The sequence below is a fragment of the Embiotoca jacksoni genome, unplaced genomic scaffold (genome assembly GCF_022577435.1).
Source record: "Embiotoca jacksoni isolate LCO1_2020_lvr unplaced genomic scaffold, fEmbJac1.0.p SCAF_27, whole genome shotgun sequence".
Taxonomy (NCBI): Eukaryota; Metazoa; Chordata; class Actinopteri; family Embiotocidae; genus Embiotoca; species Embiotoca jacksoni.
The window spans coordinates 1,552,734-1,576,051 of record NW_027185378.1 but is presented as its reverse complement, the minus strand read 5'-3'; the positions used below and the strand labels follow the sequence as shown (position 1 = coordinate 1,576,051).

Genomic DNA, 23,318 nt, shown 5'->3' with positions numbered 1-23,318 from the left:
TTGAAATTGAACATGTGGGTTTAACTTATTATTTGTGTGTCTGGTGTCTGTAGTTTGTTCACTTAGTGCTGAAAAATCATTATTTAAATTATATCAGCTACTTCTTACTGCATTTAAAGTTTAATATCCTGATAAAGATTTGTATTTCATCTATGCTGGTGTTTCCAAAAATAAGTAGTGTTGTTTCTCCAAATGATGGCAGACATGTTTGATATTTTAAGTTTTCTGTTTTTTCTAATACAAATATATAAAATAATAGTAATAATGTACATTCCAGGTGTGCAGGACAACTGCTTTGTAATCATTAAAGATAAAAAATTATGTTGATTTTCAACCTTAGAAATCATGGAACTGTATCGGCATGAATCAATTTTTTTTTTGGAGATAGTTTTACATCTGTTACTTCTAACTTCTGTGTCTTCCGTAAACACAATGATGTTTCTAAAGATTTTAACACTATATTTTTTTTAAATTATAATTATTATTATTTTTTTTATACACTTTATTAATCCCCGAGGGTAAATTTCTTCACTACAGCAGGGGGGGCTCTCAGGGGGGAGCTGCTGCAGCAGGCTGCCACTAGCGCGGCGCCAGGTAACCTGACCTGAGGTGCATGTTTTTGGATGCTGACAGCATGCCTCTTCAGTGTGACTGCAGTTTGGTTATTTTTTGAATGCAGCAGGTTTGTAGTTTCATCTTTTTGTTATTCAGCTCTGCAGTTACATATACAAAAGTCCATTAGGAAAACGTCAAATTTATAAGGGGGTTTCTTTCGTTCTTCTCAGAGTGCATATCGCTCACATCTTGGAATATAAATGATTAATCAGTAACATTTATCAGGACCTTTTCTTAAGAACCCATGAAGTGAAAATATGAAGAAAAAAAAATTGGGATTATTCTGACATAAAAATGGAAACATTTGGGAAATAGCAATGTATAAAGTTAAAGGTTTGTAAGATGAATATGGCTGCAGCTGTCAGGAGCCCTTTTTCTGTTGCTGCCTCACAGATGTTTCTTTCTGTTTGTCTGACTTGAGTGAACGCAAACAAAAGTAGGAAGTGTTTTTCCTCAGTTTCACTGTCGTGTTGATAAATAACAAATATGATGTTGGAGGACATTATAGACAGACTCAGACTCTGTTTCAGATATTCAGTAAATGATCTCTCCCTGCTCACAGTTATTTACATGTAGATGACATGTTGATATATATATATATATATATATATATATATATATATACACAGTGGGTACGGAAAGTATTCAGACCCCTTTAAATTTTTCACTCTTTGTTTCATTGCAGCCATTTGCTAAAATCAAAAAAGTTCATTTTATTTCTCATTAATGTACACTCAGCACCCCATCTTGACAGAAAAAAACAGATGTAGAAATTTGTGCAAATTTATTAAAAAAGAAAAACTGAAATATCACATGGTCATAAGTATTCAGACCCTTTGCTCAGTATTGAGTAGAAGCACCCTTTTGAGCTAGTACAGCCATGAGTCTTCTTGGGAATGATGCAACAAGCTTTTCACACCTGGATTTGGGGATCCTCTGCCATTCTTCCTTGCAGATCCTCTCCAGTTCCGTCAGGTTGGATGGTGAACGTTGGTGGACAGCCATTTTCAGGTCTCTCCAGAGATGCTCAATTGGGTTTAGGTCAGGGCTCTGGCTGGGCCAGTCAAGAATGGTCACAGAGTTGTTCTGAAGCCACTCCTTTGTTATTTTAGCTGTGTGCTTAGGGTCATTGTCTTGTTGGAAGGTGAACCTTTGGCCCAGTCTGAGGTCCAGAGCACTCTGGAAGAGGTTTTCTTCCAGGATATCTCTGTACTTGGCCGCATTTATCATTGCTTCAATTGCAACCAGTCGTCCTGTCCCTGCAGCTGAAAAGCACCCCCATAGCATGATGCTGCCACCACCATGCTTCACCGTAGAGATGATATTGGCCAGGTGATGAGCGGTGCCTAGTTTCCTCCAAACATGACGATTGGCATTCAGGCCAAAGAGTTCAATCTTTTTTTCATCAGACCAGAGAATTTTGTTTCTCGTGGTCTGACAGTCCTTCAGGTGTCTTTTGATAAACTCCAGGTGGGCTGTCATGTGCCTTTTACTGAGGAGTGGCTTCCGTCTGGAATTTTTAATAGATTTGCAAAAATTAAAAAAAAAAAATGTATTTCACGTTGTCATTATGGGGTATTGTGTGTAGAATTTTGAGGGAAAAAATGAATTTAATCCATTTTGGAATAAGGCTGTAATATAACAAAATGTGGAAAAAGTGAAGCGCTGTGAATACTTTCCGGATGCACTGTGAAAATATATATATATATATATCACACACACACATGTTCATGTTGCAGCTTCAGTTGACACAGAACAGGAAGTTGTTTTTCCAGCTGTTTGTTCAGAGATGTGTGTGTGTGTGTGTGTGTGTGTGTGTGTGTGTGTGTGTGTGTGTGTGTGTGTGTGTGTGTGTGTTGGGGGGGGGGGGGGTGGAGGGTTGTGGGGGGGTGCTGGTGCTGGTGCAGAGCTGCAGGTGCACCCGGTCAGCCGGAGGTTGTGGTTTCAGCTCGGTTTGTTTGCCTTCAGAGAAGGAGCTGCAGGCTGCTCTGTGACCACATCCTCTCCTCTGCTGTCGCTCTCTGCTCCTCAACAGTTTCAGCAGCTCTGACCTCCTTCAGGTTTCCTGTTGTTATACGTTACACTTAACTTTCCTACTGCACTGTTTCATACATAGAAGCAACATAAACTGTAATCAACTTCTCATCTGTGGTGCAAACTGGTAAAAACAACTTTAATAAGATAAGTTTAGTTTATCAGGTGCAAATAATCAGAAAACTTTTGTCACCTTTCTGTTTTTTTATTTAAAATGTTACACAACAGATAAACCAGTTTGAGTTGAGATCTTTCGTGCAAAGTGGAAAAAAAACAAGTTAAACTAATTTATTAAAAATAATTTTGAAAGGCAGATTAGTTGATACAAATCAATTTATTAAGTAAATGTCACCACTTTTCTGACTGGAAAATCTTCTTATGACTCAAATGAACCTGCTTGTGAAGTTTTCCTGAGCTGAGATGTTTCAACTAAACGTAGGAGAAAAATAACCGACTTCTCCGAAAACAGACGGCTAAAAATATCTGAAGAGACAAAAAGAAAGGGAGATAATGTGATTGACAGAATGTTGTTTATTGAGAATAAAATTTGGCAGAAATTGTTTAAGAAAAACACAAAAACAGCTGTAATATTTGAATAAGAGTATACACAGAACTGTTCCTCCAATGTTTGCAGGATTTAATTGTCTCAATTATATATGAATGCAAAACCAATGCAGAACATAAAGAAGTGGAAATACAACACAACAGATTTATAGATATAGATGTGATCGATGATCCATCTCCTCAGCTCTCAGTTGATCTGTTTTCCTCCTAAACTCTGCAACACAGAAAGAAAACATCGTCTTAACACTTTGAGCTCTTTTTGCTTTTTATTCATTGAAATATTAAAACATTTGAAACAGTGAGGTTTAAGTCAGATCGCGTTGAAACAAACCTGAATCTTCCACACCAGGAAGCCGACGAAGACTCCGTAGACGCAGCTCTTGACGATGAAGATGCTGTAGGACAGTTTGGCGCTCTGCGTGATCCTCAGGTATCTCTCTGCAGGGAGGAAACATTCACACGGATTTGAATCTTTTTCTCTTGAATATGTTGCAAAAATAAAATCTTAACTTCAGCTCGAGTTGAAGTGAATAAAATCATGTTTACCTCGAGTCATGAGCGTCTGTGTTTCACCTGATAGAAGAACAGAACGAATCAGAATGGATTAAAATGGATTAAAGGGTCAGATCAGCTCAGTTTTTCTGTGTGAAACTAACAAACCTTTAACACCAGATATCGTCGCGTTATAATTGTTGTTATCTGTTCCATTGAAGAAGCTGACGATGCAGCTGAATTTTTTGCCGGGCGTGAACCAGTGTTCAGCAGGGACTCTGAGTCTGCTGCTGATCCTGTATTTCCTGCCATTCCTCCGGGCCTCGCCGTCCGTCGCCACTCCTTTGGTGACTTCTTTACCTCCGACCTGCCAGGAAACGCTGACATGATCCGGGTAGAAACCAGAGGCCACGCACACCAGGGTCTTCTTCTTCTTCTTGTCCTTTTTGTTTCTGCACTCATTCAATGAAGGTCCAAGTATTTCCACTTTTGGTGGTTCGATCTCCCGCCCTGTCTCTGCAGGAACAGAAAAAACATTTTTATGTCTGATAACAACAAAAAAACGACATCACATCCAGCTGTTTTTAGTGTGTTTTAATGAAGTTCCTCCAGTGACCTCACCGAGAACTGTGAGCCTGGTTCCCCCGCCGAAATAAGCAGGATAAGAGTTGGAGCACACCGATAACTCGCACGGAAAAAACTGACGACACCTCGACTGACTGACGACTAATTTATCCCGTTTTTATGTTTTTACTTTTCAAGTTGTTTTCCCAACTTCCTCACTTTATCAGTGATGCAAATAAAGAAATGCATGTAAAAGCTTTAAGATAATGAATTAACAGTAACAGAAGATGATTTAGAACAAAAATAAATCTGGTGCTCGGATCAAATGTTGCCTTTTTAAAAAATTTTTTTTTAAGATTTGACATTTTCTTCTGCAGTTTTGACAACATATTGACACAGCCATCACTAAAAAAGACATTCAAACACATTATTTACCCAACAACATGTAGTTTAAATGAAGTGACTATAAAAACAGATTTTTCTCCTTTTCTTACCCAACACTGTCAGCTTAGTTCCTTCTCCAAAATAAGCAGGATAAGAGCCGGAGCACACTGATAACTAACGGCCACAAAAACTGACAGCGTTTCAGTGGACCTCTGACTTATTTCTGCTGCTGAATTTGTGATTTCATACAGTTTACAACATAATCATTCTATTAAATGCAATTTTAATAGACTTTTTCCTTACATTTTTGATGCAAATTGAAACGTTTTACTGCACAAATATGCTTTAAAGTAATGAAGTCTGTACTTTTTGCTACAGAAAAGACAGCTTGAGTCCTACATTTTACATTTCTTTTTGCAGCTTTGACTATAAGTTATAGCAAATGATGACACTGCAGGAAAACACTAAACTAGACTTTAAAAAGGACTTTTCGTACAACTCTGAACTTTAAGCTTTTCAGATTTAAGTTGATAAAAACAATTCTTTTTCTCCTTTTCTTACCTAATACTGTGAGTTTGGTGCCGCTGCCAAAGTAAGCCGGCTCGTAGCTGTTCACACTGAAACACGGCTGCAGAAAAATCTGCGCAGACTTTCAGCTCTGAACGCTGCAGACCGTCTTTGTGCTCTTTTTCACACAAACTTAAACACCTTTTTACACCAAACTACACACATAAATCTCCTACATTTACCAAATAAAATCTGCTCTCTACAAAATTAAACTGATGATAAATTTATAAGCTAAAGATAAATAAGAAAAATGCAACTACTGCCAAACAAGCAATTTTCCGTTCTCGTTCTATTTTTCCGTGAATGGTTTTTACCATCTTACCTAAAACGGTGAGTTTAGTTCCAGCTCCAAAGTGAGCCTCAGACTGAAAGCTCACAGTGTTTCACAGATGTGATCAGAAGAGGCTGTGAGAGGAATAATCTGGGCATCGAGCCAAAATGTTTCAAAGCTTTTCCTGTTTTTTTTCTGCACAAACAAACTTTTACATCAAGTTCTTTCACACGTTTAAAATCAGGACTTTGTTGACCTCCATCACAATAAAACATCTATCAAGAGTATTCTGAATGTTTCCTGTAATAATAAACTGATGACTATCATGAGATTGAAGCTCAGCTGGACTCTTTAGTTTGAAGCTTTCTTACCTAAAACAGTGAGTTTAGTTCCAGCTCCAAAGTAAGCCTCCCTGTTGGAGCACAGAGACTTTCTACTGTGACACAAACTCTTCCTGCTGCCGCTGTTCATCTGAGACACCTGCAGATTATTCACACTTTGTCTCCTTCTGCCTGACATGTGGACACTTTTTCTATTTCACTATTTAGATTTAAAGTTACAGCTTCAGTTAAAATCCCTCCTGAACAACAGTTAATGAAGTTTAAAATGTTGTCTTACCTAAAACAGTTAACTTAGTTCCTCCACCGAAGTGAGCTTCATTAACACCAGAGTCACAATGAACTGGATCAGAGCTCAAAACTGCTCCAGATGCTGCTTTTACTTTACGTCTTTCTTTTTTGGTTTACATGTAACTTTACTTTAAAAACCAACAATGACAGCTTCATTTTTTACAAAACCTTTGCAAAACAAACTTTTAATTAGCATGCTGTTTTGTTCCCAGCTTGAATTCAACTTTATGAGCGTTTCATTGAACTTAAACTGGATTTAATGACTTAAAGAAACGATGCTGTTTTTTCATTATTTCTTATTTTCTTACCTAAAACCGTTAACTTAGTTCCTCCACCGAAGTGAGCTTCAGTTCCAGTGTCACAGTGAACTGGATCAGTTCTCAAAACAGCTCAACACGATACTTCTTTACTTTCTGCTTCCTTTAAAATTCAATTTCTTGTCAAATGTTCCTTTTCTTTAAATCTAAAACCAACATTTGCTGCACTTCTGTTTTTATTTTTTACAAGTTAAATAATAGCGATGACATTTTTTCCAGGAAACAGATCTGTTTAAGGTAGTTTTACTTTGAAAAGTGCATTCATTAGAAGTACGTTTTGTGTCTCACTCACCGAGAACAGTCAGTTTGGTTCCCTGGCCGAAATAAGCTTCGTACTGACACAGTGTTCAGACTTCAGAACAAAAAGCAGCGAGCTGAAACTGTAAGTTTTTTATGTGTCTTACCTAAAACAGTTAACTTTGTTCCTCCACCGAAGTAAGCTTCACCAGTACCAGAGTCACAGTGAACTGGATCAGTTCTCAAAACAGCTCAACATGCTGCTTTACTTCACATCTTTATGTTAAGTTGTTTTTGGATTATGCTGCACTTCAGACAAAACTTTTTCCTACAAACAACAGATTTCCTTTAATATGTTTTAAGATCTGAATTCATCAGAGGAAAGTTTTACTCACCGAGAACAGTCAGTTTAGTTCCCTGTCCGAAATAAGCTTCGTAATTGCCACAGCGCTGGAACTTAATATCAAAAAGTACTGAGCTGAACTGATTCTTTCTGCACCGCTGCAGCTAAAGATTAAGTTTTATTTGAATCGTCCTTCACTCACCTAAAACAGTCAGTTTCGTTCCTTTTCCAAAGTAAGCTTCATTGGCGTTGTCACGGTGAGAAAATACTGAACATGAAACTCTTTCTGCTCCACAATTATCTTCAGAAAGTCTTCACTGATTTTTCTGTCGACACCAATGATCTGATTAACATTGAATTTAGTATTAGAGTAGAATATTCACCTAAAACAGAGAGTTTGGTTCCTGGTCCAAAGTAAGCAGGATCAGTGGTGGACACAGCGCTCTGACTCCAGCTCAATATTTCACGTTTCTCTGCTTCACTTTCACACCAACATTTCCTCTGTTTGAATATTTGAAGTCCAGCTCAGTGACCTGAAGCTGTGGAGCTCCAACTTACCCAAAACAGACAGTTTGGTTCCTTTTCCAAAGTAAGCTTCAGCTCCATTGTCACACTGAAACCCTCCTCAACCAAAACGTCCCAAAACATCCCAAAACGTCCCACAATCCTCTGCTTCGGACGCACTTTCCTAACCCGGAGGATGAGGAGGGAGTAAACCTGCAGGCCGACCTTCATCGTGTCCACGTTGGTTCTGAGGAGTCAAACAAACATCCTGATGCTGCAGATGTGAATTAAAAGTTGTTAAAAAGCTAAATTTCTTCACATAAAGAGACTTTTTGAAGGCGGAGTGTCCCTCCATCCTCCCCTCCTTCAGGCCATCCACCTCTCTGCTCCACCAGCCGCATGCAGCCGTCCAAATGCTGCATGTCAACGGGAGCAGGTTTTTGTACGGCGCCTCTATAGGATTGTATCACCGTGGCCCCCTGTCCCCACGGTGAAAAAGCATCACACAAAAACCTACTGCGTTCTGGGGTCTCCTCCCCCCACCCAGCTCCTCCGTATCTCAGCCGCCATCTCTGAGAGCAGCTGTGACTGACGGCTGCTGTTTCTGAGACGGACCAGAAAAGAAGGGAAAGGGAAGGTGTTTTTTTTTTAGTTTGGGTTTATTTGTAGCTGCTGGAAGTGACATCACCGCTGGTCACATCTCTTCATCCAATCAGATGTCTGCCAGTAAAGCTCACTGTTTTGGTTCCTCTGCAGATGTTTACAGATGTGAGTGACGCGCAGCAGAGAGTAGACATGTGCAATAACTGTTTCATCTTTTTTTTTTTATGTGAGAGTACTTCTTTTTTTCCACAGCGGCATTATTGCATAGTATTTTTTTTTCTGTATATAGTGTATTTTCTTTATTTTGCTCCTCTAATTTCCTGTCTGTAGTTGTTATTTAATTCCTTTTGATTAGCACGAAGCTGCATGAGCAAACATGTCTCTTTTCCAATCCAAAATAATCCAAGGTCCAAAAAAACTGTTATCCAAAAGATATAAAAATATGATTCTGACACAATTAAAGTTAACATTTTCTAAATTTGACTGAAAATAAGGGTTGCAAAGATAAATGCAGGATTTTCTTTAATGATGGAGCAGCCTGGACATCTGTTCCCGCCACTAGATGGAGTTAACTGAAGCAAAAAGGAGTTTGAGACTCGACTCTGCAGACTCACAATAATAATTTTGGCTGCTACATTTTCTTAGTGATAACAGTGAAAATGTATTTCCTAAATCTTTTTTTTACTTTAAAGTAATTTTATATTTTTCACCATTGCTGTTTTTATCTAATACTTCAAAATTTTGTGTTTTTATCCCAATTTTGTTTTCGATTTGTCTTACTAACCGAATTATCCTCTTTTAAATGTCTTTGTTCTTACCTGCTGCATTTTATATATGAAAGTTGCTCTGCAAATACAGTTTATTCTTCTTCTCCTTAATTATTTTACTTTCTACCTTCATTGACTTGGATGTAATCCCACATAAAGCCAGTAGAGGTCAGTGTATGATTACCTGTTATCTTCTGCTCAAGTTGAACACAGATTTAAAGTAAAATGGAAAAAAATAAACAAATGCACTTTAGTGAGGGATGAGAAACTATTCATGATGAAAACACTGAATTCAACTAATGATCTTCATCGTGTTGACACCTGCTCGCCTATCTGAGCAGAAACACACAGAGAGGCACTTCTGGTGCCTTTAATGGATTAATAAATGCTCCTGCAGCCTGACCCCTTCATGCCTCCTCTTCCTCATCTCCTCTTCCTCTCCAGGTTTTTGGTGAGCTGCTGAGGCTTGCTTCACCGCCACGCTCTCCTCGAGGCGCAGTAATACACAGCTGAGTCTGCAGCCGCCGCCTGGCCGATCTCCAGAGGGAAGTTCAGCACTGTCACCCCAGATATGATGTACTTGTGCTTTATGAATTCTTCTCGCAGAGCTTCGAGGGACTTCATGTCATTACCCGGAGTATATCTGACCACCTCCATCTCCCCACTGCTGCTGTGTTTGTATCTGGAACATGAAGAGAAACCAATCGTCATCTTGTTCACAGGGCAGACTCACAGCCGGGTCTCCTTCATGGGCGAACGCAGACGGAGGCCGGAGAATTTTGACAGCAGAGGACAAACCTGGAAAAAAATGTCAATCGTGACTTGATGCTCTGCTGCAGTGAAAACTTGTGAAATAAATTCAGGCCCTCAGAAAACTCCTCCAGAGTTTTATCTGAACAGCAGCAGCATCCTGGTGTCACCGAGCCGCAACTACAACTCTTCTGAGTTCTACTCTGAGGTCTTCTTTGATCAAGAAGACCTCAGATATCAGTTCATTATGGCATCTATGCAGCTTAACTGATGTTACATTAGATATTTCGTCAGCTCAAGGAATATATTGAGAATCATCTTTTTTCTCTGCAGTTGTTCTTGTTGGATCTGCAGGAACTCTTTTTAAATAAAAACTGTATCTTGACTGTGATGTGAAAGAATTTAAACTGCACAGTTCACCTGCCTGGACTGTACTTAGGAATTCTCTTCATTCTTCGGTCTTATTATTTTGCAGGGAATTTCTTCAATCTTGGCACAAACGTTGACTCGGTCTAAAGGATAATGTAATTTGATTTTGGGGGGGTCAAAGGTCAATCTTGTGTACGCATCAACCTCTTTTTACTTCGAAACTTTTGATTTTAAGTTTTTTAAAGACAGTAAAATAGATGATAGAAGCCAGAATTATCTGATGTTTTTCATGTATGATTTAATTTATATTGATGTTTCTATTATATGTAATTGATCAGATATTTACTCTGGAGAATAGTTCTTATATTTTCATTTCACCAATTTTTTTTGGAAAGATATTTATAACATTTCATCAGTGAAGACTGGCAACTTGTCTTCCTTTAATTTATGACATTTTTTAGTGATTCATTTAATGCATCATATAATGTTCATGTATATACTGTAAATGAGTAAATATTGGCCCTATAGTTTCAGTAGTTTATTTGATTTGAATTTAAAAAAAAAAAAAAATTAAAAGCAACTGCCTAATTTAAACGTCTTTATTTTGCCTTTTATTTAATTTGTAAACATCTTCAATGATAATGTTTTTTGTTTTACTGTTGAATTTTTTTTTTTATTGTTGCGAATAAGATAGATATGATCCACCTGCTCAGCTGATTGGATGGAAATCTGACTGGATGCTGCAACTTCATTGGTTCCCGCTAAATTGAAACCATCATGGCCCCGCCCACACGCCGTTCACGCATGTGGTCTCAGGTAGATGATTATATAGATAACATTTTTATGAAGCCTGAGAGACACGCGCTGCTTCTGGTCAGCTGGGAGGAAGAATTACAGTTTTTCGCGCGCTCCCAGCTGCATATTGATTAGTTTGATTTGTGAACTATCGGCGGCTGTGACGACTGAACCGGAGTATTCCTGTTTTTCTTTCTTTGCGCAGCGTGGAGTTCCTCCAGGAAGTGCTTTTGTTCTGGAAACTGCAGGAATTCAACTTTCACGGCGGGAAAGGTAAGAATGAGCTGCTTCTGTTAAAGAGGAGGTCGGAGGTGTTTGTGTTCTTGCAGTGGATCAGCTGAAGGTTCGTCCTGTCCTCCTCACTTCCGTTTCATATTTTAATGATGGCTGGTGATTATTTTTGATCACAGAGATGAGCACGTGCTTCTGGCTTCAGTTGAAGTTCTGGCTCAGTTTAGTTGTGTTTGTTTTGTTGTGGTACTGCTGCTGTTAAAGAGTCACGTACACCGCTGGGATGTAATAAAGTACTTTTACTCAAGTACTGTACTTAAGTAGGCTACAAATTTTTAGGTATTTTATTTGTACTTTATTTGAGTATTTACATTTTCTTTTTACTTCTTTAAATCTCAGAGTTAAATGTTGTATTTCTTACTTAAACTGTAATCTGATTCCTGTCCATTGAACACCATCTTAATTTATTGATTTTAAATTAGAATTTGTTTTCATACACTAAAGGATTATTCTCCTATACTTTTTAATCTAAATTAATTATTTTAAAACCCCCTTGGATTCCTTAAAATGTTGTTCCGAGTTTGTTGACTTTTTAGAGATGCATAAACACATCTTATAGAATATGATGCATTACTTTACATTAAACCAACCAACTGCAATCAAAGTAGTTAAAATAAAATCCACCTTAAATAAGTGTAGCAGTAAAACATATTAATCCGAAAACATCAGGTGTATATATACACAGTAAAACACTGACAGGGAGAAGTTACTTTTTACTTTTCATACTTTAAGTACATTTTGCCATGAATACTTTTACTGAATGCTGGACTTTAAACTTGTAGTGGAGTATTTTCAGTGTTGTTTTTGTACTTCTACATCCTGAAGAGTTGTTTCCCTGCTGCTCGCTGCAGCAGACAGGCTGTTTGTATCTGGTGTCCACAGTGGTAAATGTCACTTCCTGTTGGTATCACTCATCAGATATGAATGTGGCAGTCGAGACAGTTTTATGTCTGATCTCTTCCATTACATTGTTTATCTGCTCTAGTTTTTTTTAACAGTCAAAATGATGTGAAAAATTCACATTTTTGTGTGAAAAACTTAAAGTTCTCCCCAAATTGCAGCTCCACATTATGTCTGCAGTTAATTTAGATTTATTTACATTTGCACACGACTTGCTGAGGAAGATTTTAAGATTTTAAAACGTGTTACTGATGCAAGAAAAAAATAACAAGATGATATTTGTTTTTAGCTTAATACGACTATTTACTAGAAGATATGAAGTTACAATAAAAACAGAGGATGAGAACATCTGCAGACATCATCAGGCTCTGATTTATTTCTATAGCTTTAATCTGGACCATATTTTTTATTGAATTTTATTAGCCAGATGATTAATGGTAAAAAAAAATAATGGTGAGCTGTAGCTACAATTTGAACTTAAAACAGAGCAGAACTAAAAGACGAATATATGAGATAAATCCTTAAATGATCATATAATTAATTTAAATCTGAGGTGCAGTGAATTAATGGAGCATTAGTGATGGACTTCATCTGCACAGTAAAACCTTTTAGACCCTCTTCATGAGCTGGTTTATGTTTGATTATTATCAGCTGTATTAAAGCCTGCTGTCAGAGCTCTGCTGCAGCGTCACATGACCTCAGCTGCTTCCTGCCTGCCGTTATATTTGCTGCATCCTCTGAGGAGGTTTTTGTGCGGCGGCGTCTACGCTCTCCATCACTGTGTATGCTTGCTGCTCCGTAGTACTCCGCGCTGTCTTTGGGGTGTCTCGGCTTCAGGAGGTGAAGACGAGCAGCTTTCTGTCCATCTCCGCTCACATCGAAGAGGCCTTCAAACGGCTTCTCCACTTTAGGAATTTTATAAGACATGTAGGCGATGAGCTGCAGGGAGGAGTCCCCCGCTGAGCGCCGGTACCACAGGATGGTGTCGTAGCTCTGGATCTGGTGTTCGAGGGTCAGCTGGACTTCAGTTTCCCCTGTCGTTAACAGGTCCGATGGAGACTGAGACACTTTCTCGTCTTTACTGAGGTGAACTCCTGAGAGGAGATGAAGAAACGGTGCGGATTAAACCTTGTGTGTTTAGAGTCAATCACTGGAAACACAGCCGGAGGAAGTGACTGTAAATGTTAAACAGAAGAAGTATCTTTACCTTGAACAAAGACGGCGGTGGTGATGAGGACGAGGAGGAGAGGTGGCGTCATGTTGAGCGTGAGGAAGAAACTGGAGTCCTCGCTGGTGCAGAGTGGATCAGAGGGAGGGACAGGAAGTGAGATAGAGACATCAGAGCATCAGCTGACTTTGACAGGCTTTAGTGAGACTACACAAACTTTATTGAAACTTCAGTTCATTGCCCTATTCAGGAAACATTATGAAATATGGTTGGACCTTTTTAAAAAGGTCAGGTGACGACCTCACATACAGTAAAGGTCACGTGACTCAACGGTGGTGCCGCTGGTTGTTGTTGAGAGATTGAAGCTGCATTTTAAATCTCAAACTTTTTCTTACAACTGGTAAATACTTCTTTGTCATACTAAAAATGCACGTTGACCTTTGACCTTCGAAGGTGATACCTGCTGCGATCGGTAGCGCGACATTTGAAGTAAAGGAAAATGGATGCAGTGCTTCTTCTTCTTTTCTCTTTTTCTACTTCTATTTCCTCTTTTTCCTTTTACTCTTCGTCTTTGTCTTCCATATGCGAATTGCAACCCCGGGTGGAGCAATTAGCGCCACCAACTCTCTCTGCAGCTCAGGCCATGTGACGTAGCTTCTGCTGCAGTGGATTGTGGGTCGGAGCAGCCAGAGGATGCAGCAGGACGTCCTGGTGTTTTTGGTGTACTACAGTTCAAATACTATGTACTGGGACTTGTATGATAAACACCCAGGAGTAAGATCAGAAGAGGTTTCTGTTAGGAGCAGATGAAGGTTTGACGTCGTCAGGAAAGTATGTCGCGGTGTGTTCGGGTGCTTTTGGATTGATGAAGGAATGTGAAGCATTCCTTGTTTTGCCTCCAGCTAATCTGAAATGTTTTCCAAATGACTCGAATACATCCGCACCTGAGGAGTTTCAAAGGTTTTGTCATTGTGCACAGAAAAGCTGAACGTCAGCGTGCATCTTTCTGAAGACTGATGCAGTGAAAAACATAAAAAACAACAATGAAATAAAACAGAAACTTGTCGATTGAGAAGAAAGTTGGCGTTCCCTGTCGGAGAAGCGAAAAGTGGTATTTGGCCGATTGCAGATTGAGTTGTGAGTTAACTGGAGGAAGTGATGTCGCTGTCAGCTGGTGGTCTTCCTGTTGTTTGGTGACTTCAGTCTGCAACTGATCAGAGGTGGTTTTTAGTTTTTGTGTGTGAGGAAGGAGATCTGCGTCGACGTGCGTACCGAGCTGCACAGAAGTAAACGGCACTGTTCTCCTTCAGACCCGTCACAAACAGAGAACCGTTCTTGTCCGCGTCTCCGCTCAGATCTCCGCTGATGTTGAAGTACTTCTCGTACGACTCCTCGTAGCCGATCACGTTGTAGTCCACGTATCCGATGAGCTTCAGAGCGGTGTCTCCGGCCGGCTGCTGGTACCACAGCATCACTCTGAGGTCGCTCTGTCCGTGGCTGCAGATCAGCTGAGCGCCATCGCCCTCCTTTCTGATGAGAGCAGAGGGAGACTGATGGACCTGAACCCCCAGACAAACACCTGCTGGGAGCAGAGTGGGACACATTAAGGGTTTAAAAGGAGAGCGAGCATCTTCTCTCTCAGTGAAGAAGTTCTTACCTGCGAGGAAACAACAGGAGAAAAATCTGATCATGAAGAGATCTGAGAGGAGAGCAGAGTTTCAGTGGTGACAGGGTCTCTGTTGGTAGAGCTTCATCACTGAACTGAGGTGGAGGAGGAGGAAGAAGAGAGGGGCGGTGATGGAGACCAAGAAGGAAGAGGAGGAGCAGATTCATAGTTTATATTGTGTCCACTGTTCTTCCATAAAGGATGTTTAACCTTTCACATCTTTACAAAAAAATCAGAAGCACAATCCCAGTTGTTTTTAATTTCCATTTATTTGCACACAGAAAATGTTACAAATACAGTCTAGCTCACCACAACTTAAAGATTTAAATCGTATAATGAAGAATTAAAAAAAAAAGATTTTATAAATTATATAATTAACTTTTTGTATTGATTTGTTTATATTTATTTAATTAATTATATTAGGTATTTAATTTTTAATTGGTTATGAATGAAAAGTAAAAATGTATAAATTATATTGTTAATTAATTTTATTTAATTTGTTAATTTAATAATTTATTAAATTAATTATATTACATATTTAATTATAAGTTGGCTATAAATAAAAAATACATTATTATAAATTAGTTTATTTATTTTAATTATTATTTGATTGTTGTTTTATTTAACTATATTTATTTACGTTTTATTTTTTTATATAAATGATTACATTCATTATATTTGTGAACTTATTTTTCATGAATTGTATTAATTATTTAATGAAATATGTATTGAATTATAAATGAGCTATAAATGAAAAGTAAAAACAAACATTTCCCATATGGGTGCTTAATAACGCTACGACCACAGCAGCAGGTGTGTGACATCAGTTTCTTCCACTGCTGATAAAAGCTCGTTCAGTTTTTGTAAAGTTCAGACGGGCTTTTCGTCGTCGTGCTTCTCGAGCTGCGCAGTAGTAAACTGCTCCCTGCTCCGGTCCTGAAACTTTCACCGACAGAGAGCCGTTCTTCGCTGTGCTCCCGGTCAGATCTCCGGAGATATTAAAGTCGTTTTTATATGTTTCTTCCATTGTGACAGCTTTATGGTACAAATACCCGATGAGCTTCATGTTGGTGTCTCCGGGTGAGCGCTGGTACCACAGCATCACAAAGAAGTCGGTTCTGTCGTGGCTGCAGACGATCTGAACGCTGGGTCCAGGTTCAGAGACCAGATGTGAGGGAGACTGACGGACCTCAAGACTCAAACAAACTCCTGAAACCAAAAACGGGAAACAAATCTAGTTCAACCGGGATCAGTTCTGAAGAAAAATACTTGATGCAGTTTTTACCTGTCAGACAGCAGAAGAGCAGAAATTGGATCATTTTTTTACAGTTCAGACGACAGCGACTGGTTCTGGTGGTGATGATGATGATTCTGACTTTTAAAAAGAACCGGAAGTGATGAAGGCTTCAAAGAAAAAACTCAGCTGGCTGGGAGGAGTCTGTGAGGTCTGCTTTTCAAAAGAAGTTTTTATAATAATAATTGTGATTGTTGCGTTAGAAAATATTAGATTTTCCGCTGGCTTTTGCCCAAAAATTTTTGTAATTTGTTGAGTTTTAAGGCATTTTTTTTTGCGGTAAAATTGCAGGAATTTGTTGAGGGAATATGCTTCTTTTTTTTTTTTTTTTTTTGAACGACTGTCTCATAATAAGTCACATGGACTCACTCCCTGTAATAATAAACATGCAGAAGAATACAGATTACAGTTTTGAATCCTCTTCCCGTCCGGTGAAAACCGCGTATCTCCAAATTTATTGATTTTGAATTTTTCTGATAAACTGAAGAATTAGATATTCCTTTATTGGCTGGAAAAAAAATCTCCTAAATAAACTATTTTAAAACGGACTTGGATTCACTGGAAAATGCATCATTTTTCTGACTAACAAACAGGACAAAAAGTAGTTAAAAAAAAAAATTGGCACAAGATTATATATATATATAAATAACTACAGCAGGAATATTAATCAAGAAACCTAATATTTAACTTTAAAACACTGACAGGCAGAATTTACTTTTACTTTTCATACTTGAAGTACATTTTGGTTTTAGATGCAGGACTTTAACGCATAGTGGAGTATTTTGTCAGTGTGGTTTAAGTACTTTTACTTCAGTAAAACACCTGAATACTTCCTCCACCTCTCACCTGTTGACATTTTTATCATGGCTTCAGAAAATCTGCACTTTATCACCAGTTTATTTGAGTGTTGAGATCAAAGGAAATGAATCATAAATACAGAAACTGAGTGTTAAAATATGATATAATAGAAAAATGTAGGCGTGTTGACCTCCTGTCTGTCTGAACAAAGAAGACATGGTAACTCTGTCACCTTCACTGTGCTGCTTGTGGAGCTGAAGTATTTCTTGATCCCTGGTTCCCCCTACTGGAGAGACGTGGAAGTAAAAACCTGCTTTTTAATACAGACTTTCTTCGAGAGCAGTTTTTGTTCAACGTCTCACATCACTGTGTTGGCCAACGGCACAGAAATACACCCCGCTGTCCTCCGGCTGCAGGTTTTTCACAGTAAAAGCGCCGCTCTCGGCGGAATCTTTGCTGACTGAGTATTTGGTTGGATTGTCCACAGCGTAACCTGGCTGCCCCTCAAAGGATAAGTACACGATGGAGGTCATGGTCTCTCCTGGACGCTGCCTGAACCAGTACATCGTGTTGTACGTTATGTCCTTCTTGTGGCTGCAGGTCATCTCTGCAGATTTAGACGTGAAATTCCAGCTGATGTCAGGTTTTTGGGTCACGTCCTGGCAGAGAACTGAGGAGAAAACACAACATTCAAACAGGATCTACTTTTATTTAGAACAAGTGAATTTATAACTTTCCATTGTGCAAAACTTTTCATGCAGTAGTTTTTAATCATGTTAAAATATTTAAAATAAATGTTTTACTCGATCTGATTCTGACTGAAAACTTGTTGCATCAAGTTTTGGGACATTAAATCTTCACATTTCTGCACAGAGATTAAATTAAAAAAATGTTCGTGTACCTTGAAGCCACAGAGATGAGAGCAGACATGTGATGAGAGCTCGTGTCGTCATGGTGATCCAGTTCAGATGTGACGCTGCCTCTGCAGATGTCCCGAATATGTGAGGGAGGTTTCACCGAGGGAACCTCCTCTTCTAGTCGACGGATGAGGAGGTTTTTGTAGTGAGGAGTCGTGATGCGTCTCACTGTGGAGACTAGCAGCGCAGAAGTAAACTGCACTGCTGCTCAGGCTGACAGCGTTGATCCTTAATGTGCAGGTTTGGTCTTTTTGTGCATCGCCGGTCATCGTCACGTCCACTCCCGTCTCCGGATATCCCTTTTTTATGGTCATGTATCCCAGCAGCTGCATCTCACCGTTCTCAGATCTCTTGTACCAGAGGATCCGGTCATAGTTCTGGACGCTGTGTGAACAGTTGATGTTGGGTGCTTCTCCCGGTTTCTTGAAGATGTCATTTGGCCACTGGCGAACTTTATCACCGAGAGAGGAACCTGATGGAAAACAGGAATATGAAACGAGAGAGAGCAGAGGAAACCTCTGGTTGCAGGTGGACACGTTTTTAATTTCTTGAATCCCTGAATAAATATTTGTGAGGCAACTTCAGCTGTCTGCAAAATACTTTTTAAAGGAAACAAATAAGACACTTTTTTTTTAATATTTTTTTTTTTATACCTGAAACCAGTATCACATTAAAAGTGAGGCAGAGGAAGGTGATCATGATGTTTTCTGACTGAATTTAACTGCGGTCTAGTCGATGTGTTTCCACCTTTGTATCTGTTGTTGTGTCATCGTACTTCCTCCTTTTCTTCACGTTAAAACCAATCAATGCTCAGACATACTGCCATCTAACGGAAGGAAGCAAAACAAGCAAAACCTGCTTTGATCCCGCAAAACTTTACCACTGAAGATTATTATTTTAGTGTTGAAAGTGTTTAAATGATCACCAGTTCTGTTACAGTAGAAGATGTTAAGATGTTGAGGTGATGATAATAATGTGTGGCATCAAAAATGCTTCATTTTTTGGGGGCTTTTCTCCAAAATTGCAAATTAATTTGCAGTTTTTTTGTAATTAGCAAAAATGGCAACTACTACTTAATAAAGAGTAAAATGGAAACACTTACTGTGATAATAAGCATGCTGCACGTCACTATTAGGTTGATTAAACAACATTTAATGCTTATTTCACCAACATAAAGGTTAATATTTGCAATAAAGCGCATTCACGAGCCACCTGCTTCGCTAAAACTCACCATTTTTATGATAAATGTGAGAATTTGAGTCATCAAAGTGTTGAAATAACAGGAAGTGTGGAGGATTAGTGTAGCATGAACTTTGTATTTTGATATCTGATTGTTCCTCCAGGTGTGAGGGGCTGTAAACTGTATTATGAATACTTTGATGATGAAGATGAGGAGGTTTTTGTGCCGAGGAGCCGGGATGTGTTTCACTGTGCAGACTAGCAGCACAGAAGTAAACTGCAGAGTACTCGGAGCCTTTCAGCTTCAGGATATGAAGAGACGACAGACTTCCTCCTTCACCGCTCACGTTGTAACTGCTTTTAAATCGATCTTCCACCGTTTTGGAGGTGAATCGAACATAACCAAGTAGAGCCATTTCACTTTCAGACTGTTTGTACAACTGGATCATATCAAAGTCAGAGTTTGAGTGGTTGCAGTCGATCTGGATCGTTGATCCTGGACTTTCAATCAGAGCGGCCGGAGTCTGATCGACTCTGTTTTTAAAGAGCTCTGCAGGAAGAAAATACGAGAAAACCGTTTTAAATGTGGAAATAAACATTAAATGTATATTTTTCGGAGGATTTCTTCTGAATTATTTGAAATATTATAAAAAATTTCCCCTCGGGGATTAATAAAGTATATACCTACCTACCTACCTACCTACCATTACCTGTTAAACAGAACGGCAGAGCTGCCAGGTGAATAAAGAGTCTGATCATGTTGAGCTGGAAAAACAGAATGCAGACTGAGAAGAGCTGCAGGGATGTGAGGAAGAGGAGGAGGAGGGAGAGGAGGAGAAGGACGAGAAAGAGGAGGAGGAGGGATTGTGTGTTTGTGGTTTTTGTGCATGCTGACAACTCTCTGCGTCACAACGTGCACGCTGACGGCACAGAAATAGACTCCGGTGTCGCCCGGCTCGGTGTTTTTCACCGTGAAGGATCCCGTTTCAGCGTCCGGCTTCGAGGCTGAGAACTTGTCCGGTCTCGAGTCTCCAAAGTCCGGCCGGCTGCTGAACGGCACCGTGGACACGATCAGCTTCAGGCTCCCACCTGACAGCTGCTGGTACCAACACATCTGAAAGTAACCGCCTCCGAGCTCGTGTCTGCAGTCCATCTGAGCCAGCCGTCCCGTCTCCACCAGCAGTCTGGACATCTGGTGGACTCCATTTTTAATACCAGAAACACGGAGCAGAGAAATGGCGACGATGACGAGAGCTGAGAGCATTTTGATCCAGTTAACAGACAGATTACTGTTCCTCTGAGACACCTGATGGAGAACCACATCACTTCCTCTGAGACACTTGATGGAGAACCAGATCACTGTTCCTCTGAGACAGCTGATGGAGAACCAGATCACTGTTCTTCTGAGACACCTGATGGAGAACCAGATCACTGTTCCTCTGAGACACCTGATGGAGAACCAGATCACTGCAGAAAGGCGTGTCACTCTTGTGTTATCAAACACAGTCTGAGGAAACGGAGCAAACAAAACCTTCGTGATGATGTTTGGACTCGTTTTATGATCAATATCTTTGGAAATAAACACAAATTTAAACTTTTTATACAAATAAAATACAGATTGAGGAAAATGTCCAAAACAGAAAACTGTAAATTCGTCGGGATCAAAAAACATGTTTTGCAGAATATAAAGAGAAATACAATTTTATTTTGAGTGTTGTATCACCATGAAGCACAATCTCAAGGATATAAAGGAAAAAAAAAAAAAAACTGAAGTGCTTCCATTTATTTTTCATTTTGAAAACACAATCATTGAGTTGACATAATTTGTATAATAAAAGAAATAATTGAGCAATAAACCACAGAGAATGTGAAGAAAAACCTGAGTACGGATATAATTAATTCATAGTTTCCATAATGTACAGTAGCTCGTACTCAGAGCGGAGCTGCAGAGTTTGATCATGACTGTTGTCTCTGAGTTGCAGGTGGGCGTGTCTCCTCCATGTGATATCCGTGTTCACTGCTGTATTAAAACCCACACGATGCATCGGTTCCTCCGTGTTTTGTGGTGCTTGAGGTCCCCCTGAAGCTTGAAAGGAGGTTTTTGTTCGTCTTCCGCACGTCTCTGCATCACTGTGCTCACTGACAGCACAGAAGTACACGCCTTGATCTGCAGCCTCCAGATTCTTCACCGTGAACTTCCCGCTCTCCGCTTCGGTCTTCGTGGCCGAGAACTTCTCGTCGCTGAACTCTCCGAAGTCGTGCTCTTTCTTGACTGTTGTTGTGAACACGATCAGCTTCATAGTTTTTCCCTGCAGCTGTCGGTACCAGTACATCTGGTTGTAGTTGACTCCCTTCGTGTGGCTGCAGTCCATCGTTGCGCTGTCTCCTTTATATTTCCACAGTGTGGAGTTCTGAGTAACGTCACGTCCATCAACACGACCTGTGTTTGATGGACAGTTCAGGACACCACAGTCACACTAACATTATATAAAAGTATGATTATAATAACAGTAAAAACATGTCAGTGAGTAGATGTGAGTGTAAATTACCAAACAGCAGGAGGACGGAGCAGGTGAGGAGGACGTGTTCAGTGAGGACGACGTCCATGTTTAGTTGGACAGAAACTGTCTCTCGTGTAGTTGTAGGTCTGCAGGTGGGAGTGTCCCTGCATGACGTGATCCTGTGACACTCTGGGTCCCCCTAAAGTTCATCACGGGACATGAATTCTAGTTCTGCACCAATCTGCTGCCAAAAAACTGGAAATATTAAAAAGCATTATTCTTAAATCAACTGAAAAATCTTTGATTTGAATTTTTTTTTTTTACTGAAAATACATTTGTTCTGACTTTTTTTCTTCTATTCTCATGTTTAAAAAAAAATAAATAAATTTTTTTTTGTTTATTATTTAAGTCATATGTTAATTTACTTCAGCGGCGGTCATATTTTAGACCGGTAATTTATGATTACAACGGCTAAATTTCAGACGGGCACTGAGGGCAGCTTTGGGGCCCTTTTGGGCAGTTTTACAATGAAGATGGATATTCTGTGTTTCATGCAAGTGTAGTATCTACGTAACACACTAGATTTCCTGTGTTAAGTTTAGGACTGTCTTTAGGTCACTCTGGGAGTGAATGAAACACGGCAAATGTTTGCAGTTTAAAACAAGGAACTGAACTGCAATTTATTATAGTTATTAACACACAGAAAATCAAGGGAACAACATAAAATAAAAATAACAAATTCAAATAATAACCCCAATACCGGTATTTCTCTCACAGTCAGTCAGTTTCAGTCTCTTGTCTTTCAGTCTACTACCAGGGAGTGTTTGTCTGGAGGCTCTCAGACTAACTCTTATCTGAATCTTTTTGCTCGTCGGTACTCCGGCAGGAGAATCCAAGAAGACCAAATGCAGCTTCACCCACGGCAAAGATGATCAGGGATCACAGGGTCACTCAGCTCCAGCGCTCTGTGGAGGTTTCTGGGGATTGCTGTCTCCATCACAGATCCATACAGAAAAAACAATCTGCATGCAGCAGAATTGAATACGATGTCAGTACTATAATTTCTAAACTCTATTGTTGGTGTAACAGTAAATGACCAGTAAAATAGTATTACACACTATATGTATATATATATATAATATTCACTATGGTCAATATTAACATAGCAACATATTTCACACACACATGTACTCATGTCTCAGTGACATCTATCACTTATACCTAACACGCATTATTTAAACGTCCACCGTTACTAAGCAACACACTCAACAGCTGTTCTCAATCTGACCCGTTTACTTCTGGCGCTAAAACAAGAAAATGACGTCATCGTTCCCGCTCGGCTTCAACAGGTCCCGACGCATTAGCCCCCAGCGCTTAGCTAGCCCCGTCGGTCACATGTAGCTCCACAATCACAGATATCAACCACGTAAAATAATATTCATCAACAAATTAATATTTATCTCCGACTGGTTTTTTTCTCTTCTCTCCTGATAGATATCTTTAGCCCAACTAAACAACTGTCCTCCTTTGTAGCTCTGCGGCAACGGCTAACTGTTAGCAACACATTCGTCACTCACCGGAGATTCTTCTCAGACTTAAAAGAAACTTCTTCCTTCGGAGTCGGTCTGTTTAACGGTCAGATAAATAAAGCTCCTCAAAAGCAGTGAGCAAAAATCAACTAAATGAGATTCTTCAAGGTGTAGATCATGACGCTGCTGTTTCATTGGAGGCATAAAGGGTCTACCGGGAGAAGGCTTTGATCTCCCGACCTGCACGAGAGCGCCCCTCTGGTAAACGTC

General features: G+C 39.5%; 1 protein-coding gene and 1 gene segment (V, D, J or C); both read right to left on the bottom strand.

The window, feature by feature from the left end:
• Positions 1–3,146: 3,146 nt before the first annotated feature.
• LOC138204905 (uncharacterized) lies at positions 3,147–17,875 on the bottom strand. The gene is made up of 9 exons (XM_069160448.1): positions 17,824–17,875; positions 17,290–17,592; positions 15,707–16,039; positions 14,437–14,743; positions 5,863–5,927; positions 3,874–4,221; positions 3,760–3,786; positions 3,545–3,651; positions 3,147–3,427 (listed from the first exon to the last, which is right to left on the bottom strand). The coding sequence occupies exons 1-9, from the start codon at positions 17,873–17,875 to the stop codon at positions 3,401–3,403; spliced, it is 1,569 nt and encodes a 522-aa protein (XP_069016549.1). The 3' UTR covers positions 3,147–3,400.
• Positions 17,876–20,776: 2,901 nt separating this feature from the next.
• LOC138205053 (T cell receptor beta variable 19-like) lies at positions 20,777–23,229 on the bottom strand. The segment is given in 4 exon segments: positions 20,777–21,458; positions 21,568–21,718; positions 22,280–22,541; positions 23,097–23,229. Coding segments are annotated over 2 exon segments (603 nt in total).
• Positions 23,230–23,318: the final 89 nt, after the last annotated feature.